At 43.7% G+C, this 5,291-nt stretch overlaps 1 protein-coding gene across 3 annotated transcripts in view; it reads right to left on the bottom strand.

Moving 5' to 3' along the window:
- Nucleotides 1-5,285, bottom strand: part of LOC102192739 (rhomboid-related protein 4-like) — an 8,592-nt gene extending 3,307 nt beyond the window's left edge. The window contains exons 1-4 of one of the 3 annotated variants that reach the window (XM_005744954.1): nt 4,920-5,285; nt 4,427-4,518; nt 2,957-3,124; nt 1,238-1,550 (exon numbers count right to left, since the gene is read on the bottom strand). In XM_005744954.1, the coding sequence (XP_005745011.1) occupies nt 1,238-1,550; nt 2,957-3,100 (457 nt within the window). In that variant the 5' untranslated portion in view covers nt 3,101-3,124; nt 4,427-4,518; nt 4,920-5,285. The remainder of the gene's footprint in view (nt 1-1,237; nt 1,551-2,956; nt 3,125-4,426; nt 4,519-4,919) is intronic. The other 2 variants (XM_005744953.1, XM_005744955.1) reach the window with 2 other exon arrangements.
- Between the last annotated feature and the right edge of the window lie 6 nt (nt 5,286-5,291).

The following is a 5,291-nucleotide window of genomic DNA, read 5'->3' as shown; positions in this document are numbered from 1 at the left end:
TACCCTTAGGCCCCCTCCTCGATTCAGAGATGGTCTTTCCCTTTTCACGTAAATGGCCTCCTTGACTCCGCCCTCAAACCAGCGTTCCTCCCTGTCCAGGATGTTACATCCTCATCACTGAAAGAGTGTCCACTGGCCTGTAGGTGTAAATATACTGCAGAGTCCTGACGAGGTGGCTCTTCTGTGTTGTGCCATCTGCTTTGCCAGAGGTTGTTTGGTTTCCCCGATGTATAAATCCTGCCAATCCTCCTGCATTTAACAGCGTACACTATGTTACTCTGTTCGTGTCGGGGGAGCCGATCCTTGGGGTGGACCAGTTTTGGCGCAGCGTGTTTTGGGGTTTAAAAGCTAGAGACACCCGGTGTTTAGAAAAAATGTGTCTCAACTGCTCCAATGCTCCCGACACGGTTTAGAATTCTTATTGAGTGGATTGTAGTATATTATTATTTCTGTACTATGAGTTTCTTATAGTTTTTAAAAAAAAAAGTTTTTCTTTTGGCTTTGGCCTTTTTTCTCCTTTGTATATTTTATTGTTTTTAGATTTACGTTTTGTTTTTGTTTCTAGTTTTTTTTTCTAGTTGATTCATTTTGTTCTTAAGTATTTTAGCTGTCTTTTATTCATCTGTGTTTTTGTATCTTTAACTTGTATGAGGTCATTAGGATCCTTGGTCTTAGTTGGTTTCTGTTAGTGTTTGAGTTTATTCACGTTTCACCAGTATCCACTTAAATGTTATTGTGGACAAGGTCACTAAACTAAACCCAGTCATATTCCAAGAGCACTGAGCTAGAGGGGAGCTGCCCCAACAGGTGTGGTTGGTGGCCTGAAAGTGGGCCTGCAAGGTTACCCGGGTCTGCAGGGCAGGGTGGACATCTGGAGGACAGGGGCAGTCAGAATTTAGTGCCCTCACCCATCTGCATCCAAGCTCTGCACTGCCTACCGGGTACAACCCATAGGATCAGTGACTGGTCTATTTGAACAGAGAGCCAATCCAGACTTCCTGTATTGGGATGCTGGTTCCACAGATCAACACATTCAACTACCAAAATTTTACATTATACTTCAAAAGTTAATATTTAATCACGTCTAAAAAAATTTATGCTGATAATTTTGGTGCTGATGGATCACTCCTTCGCTTTTTTATTTAACAGTTACTTAAAGTACTTTTTTATCTTATCTTGTTATACATACATCTAGATTTTCTTCCTTTGAATCACTACTACTGCTGGGAGTTTGTACCTGAGAAGCCGACAGCACACTCTCTGCTGAAAGCCTGCACATATTCCAATAATGGATCAGAAGAATCCGTGCCCTCCATGAGCTTAATCATCAGCGCCTGCAGCAGCAGGTACACCAATCCAGTGAGCAGAAAGAAGACTGACAGCAGGTACAGGAACCAAGGTCCACCCAGACGTCGCTCCAGCCTCATGCCTTTCCACAGGAAGGACGCCATGTTGAAGTAAAGGTGCCAATCATCGATGTGATGCAGGGGGGACAGGAAGAGGCGTCGCCACTCTTTATTTCGGTACACCTGATCAAGGCTCATGCAAGCCTGGATACAAAGTAAAAACAGTCGTATGCAACAAAACCTGCTTTTGATTCTTTTTAATACATCAATAATGTGAATCCAAAATCATTGACAGGCGACTTTGAAGGCAGGATGTTTCAGCCGATGGTTCAGTATGAAGAATACTCCTGCACACCTTTTATTATATTCGTCAGCAGAAAAACCATGAACAAAAAGCAGTTTGTCAGTTCTGTTTGCAGCCATGCAGGTGTTGGCTGTCACAGAAGCACCGCCATGTGGGCTGTTTGTTTTTTTTAAATCCAGTTTCCTCTTTCTGTTGCTAAATTATTCAACAAAATTCTCGCCTGTCTCTCTGTTTAAAGGTTCACCTCAGGGTTTTTCCATTTTTTGTTCAGACTCGTTGTTTCATCGTTAAAGACATGATTCTCTTCAACCGGGAAGATAATCTTCAATTTTTATGACTTAATTATGTATTTTTGCCTGTCATCCGAATGCCTGCCATTTTCTGGTTCTCCTGCTTATTTCAAATAAAAACAACTTCTGATTCTGAAGAAAGTCAGTCTAAGATGCAATCGCTTCACTCAACGTTTTGTTCATAAACTAATTATAAAATTACAGGTTAATTTCTGTCCCAACAGGTACACTTTAAGTAGCAGAGAGGTGCTGCTATCAAATGTCATTGGTTAACTGATCATCAGCAAGTGAGAGTTGGACTTGTGTTTTAGCTGCAGGACCCAGGCACATACAGATACGACCCCCCCCCTCCAATGCACACATATGCAATTACTCAGCACTCACCCAACGTGGAGACAGACATAAATAGACAATGTACACACAATCACACTCCCCAAGTGTACTTTATACCCCCGGTCTAGGTACGCTTGGCCCTGGAGGGGGGAAACTGCACCCAGACCCAGGAGGTGTCACCCTTTTCCCTGGGGTGGAGAGAAGCAGACCGCTCCCAACTCGGCAGCAGCAGGGAGGCCCCACATTCCAGACCCCAATCGGACGGCCAGCTCCTCCTCCCAGCCCCCCCGCTCCAACAGGCAACAGAAAACGGGAGTGTGTGAAGACTCCAAACCTCCCTCCGCCCGCTCATATGTAGTGTTGATGCATGTGTGTTCTAAGGTGCATTTAAAACCCAGGAGGGCATGGAGCTACCTGCCAGAGAGCAGCAGGTTAGCGTATAGCCCCTCCCGAGAGCCCTCGATGTCTACGTGTATTTGGCTGGCTAGCTTCCTCAGTTCAATTTTATTTTATTCGTCACAGCAACAGTCACATCAAGGCGCTTCATATCATGAAGTAAAGACTTTACAATAATTCACAGAAACTCCAACAATCAGACGACCCCATCTTTAAATCCCATCATTTCATCATACCACTCTTATTAAATCTATATAATATAATATAATGTTACAGTGGGGAGTTACCTTCAGTGGTGGAGCAGGAGGAAACACGTACAGGTACACATTGAATCCCAGGACAGCCAGGGTGATGGCTGGGATGTTTCCCGGACCCTCCTGGAACAGCTGGACAAGCAGGAGCAGGAGGCCTGCCTGGAAACCCCTCTGCATGCTGAAAGCTGAGGTTTAAAGGAACTGTTGACATGACAGATAAAGACAGACAACAATTCACAGTTCAGGCTAATTTAGAATCACCAATTAACCAGACCTATGCATGCATGTCTTTGGACTGTGGGAGGAAGCCCGAGTACCCAGAGAGAACCCACACAGGCCAGAGATTACACAGACAGCACCGGCAGGCCGGTGGATTCAACCTTACTGTGTGGCACTAACCACTGCGCCACTGTGGTTAGTAACAAAACTATACAGCAGAAAAATAAAGTTTCACGGGATTGTTTTACTTTGTCGACAGCGCTACTCTGTCGGAAGATGTGACTATCAAACAAACATGGACAATGAAAAGTAAAACAAACAAAAACCATCCAGCCAAAAGAGAATATTACAGTTTTGTTTCAAACCTTTTATTAAAAACTAGTATGTGTCAAAACTTCTTTCTCACAGCAGCAATACTGAAGGGACCATTTCATGTAATCACATCAGTCTGAATGATGAAAAAACACATTTTATCCCATTACAGATGCTCCTAACAGATGTCCACTCTTTTGCTGTTATTGTCACTGAGACATTTTTAGATCGACAATTTAAAAAGAAATTTAAAACATGCTAGTAACATCTTTTGGCGTTTGACAAAATTAATTGCAATTAAACATTAAACAATGAGTGAGCATAGTCATGATTTGGGGGAAAAGCATGCGCCCACGCACGTGCAGAGTGGGGTTGGTTCAGTTGGGGGATGATACACGCCATAACATTAGTATTTAAGTCTTTAGCTGACTTCTAAAAGAGCTCAGTGCTGCAGGCAGAGTTCTCCACTGGTCATGTGCCGCACAGCCTCAAAGATCTCCCTGCACCCTTAGGTGGATGTGCAAGAACAAACAGAGTGAGACTGTCAAACCTAAGTGAGCAAATGGACATGTTTAGAGTTTGATAATCAGATATAACATTATAATAACTGTGTGCTGAAAGACGCTCAAATACACATTCTCTTGAGCATTTATGTGCACTCCTTTAGCTCCCTAAATGTTGAAATGTTAATGTTTCTTTTTCACAGATGAGTCACTTTATTTCATTATTTCATGAACTAAATGACAAAGATGGGGTCTATCTAATAATATCTAAAAAACAAACAGAAAAATGTTTAGCATCTAGGCTTGTATAGACCTGTGCATCACGAGATTAGCGGTGCCCACACAGTTACAGCCAAACCTTCACTTTTTCACATAATGTAAACACGAATCTGCAGTCTTTAGACTCAGCAGTGTCTCGTCCTCATTATTTCTCTTTTAATAAGAATCAGCAGGATCTGAACAAACTTACAGGTCAACTCAGTGGCGTCTGGCGATGTGTTTGTTTATGCATGCTTTGGGTCGGGCACACACTTCTTCTGTGGGTCTGTCTGCGCGCTCCCGCTGGGGGACGAAAATCGAACGTGATACCTCAGAGGAGAACGACCCCGCGCAATAAATTAATAAACAAATAGCAGCACAAACAGTTTGATTGCCGGTGGGCAATAAATCCATCAGCGGGCAACACGTCACCCTCGGTATGTTTGCACAGCGAGATTTCATTGGCTGAGGACGGAGCTGGGCTTTAGAGACGATCTGAAACGCATCCGTGTAAATCCTGCGCCGTGGATGCTTATATCCTATTCCATCCTTCCATAATTGAAATTCTATTAAAATATATGAGTTTGTAAAGAACAGCTAACAAACACAAAGCTCTGCAGCATGTGATAACTAACCGCTCTGAGCCCAGGGCGAAGTGTGTTAATCACACCCGGGTTACGTTTCTGTGATGTGGATTCACTTACCCTAACACCGCTGATCAGGATAACCGACCACACTAGGCTGGTTGTTAACTTGCTAAGTTAACCCAGGTTTCTCCTGCGCGTTCACGGGAAAGGGTGGCACTGTGGCACATCATCAATCTAAAAGTGGGCGTTTCACTTTACTTCACCCTGCTGTTTATTTCTAAGGTGACGGCAGCTCGGAAGCTTTAAACTATGCTACATAGTTTAAATGCTACTACAACAATGCTAGTACTAGCGGCGCTAACGGCTGCAGATAGGAAGATACTGCCAGCACCGGAAACGTGCTCGTCATCTCCGAGCATGAAGTAAGGAGAGCCTTCAAGAGAGTGAACACCAGGAAAGCAGCAGGACCAGACGGCATCCCAGGTCGTA

This window comes from Pundamilia nyererei, unplaced genomic scaffold (assembly GCF_000239375.1).
Source record: "Pundamilia nyererei isolate P.nyererei 1_Seehausen unplaced genomic scaffold, PunNye1.0 scaffold00152, whole genome shotgun sequence".
Lineage (NCBI taxonomy): Eukaryota > Metazoa > Chordata > Actinopteri > Cichliformes > Cichlidae > Pundamilia > Pundamilia nyererei.
The sequence above is the reverse complement of the archived record's forward strand: the minus strand, read 5'-3'. Positions and strand labels throughout refer to the sequence as shown.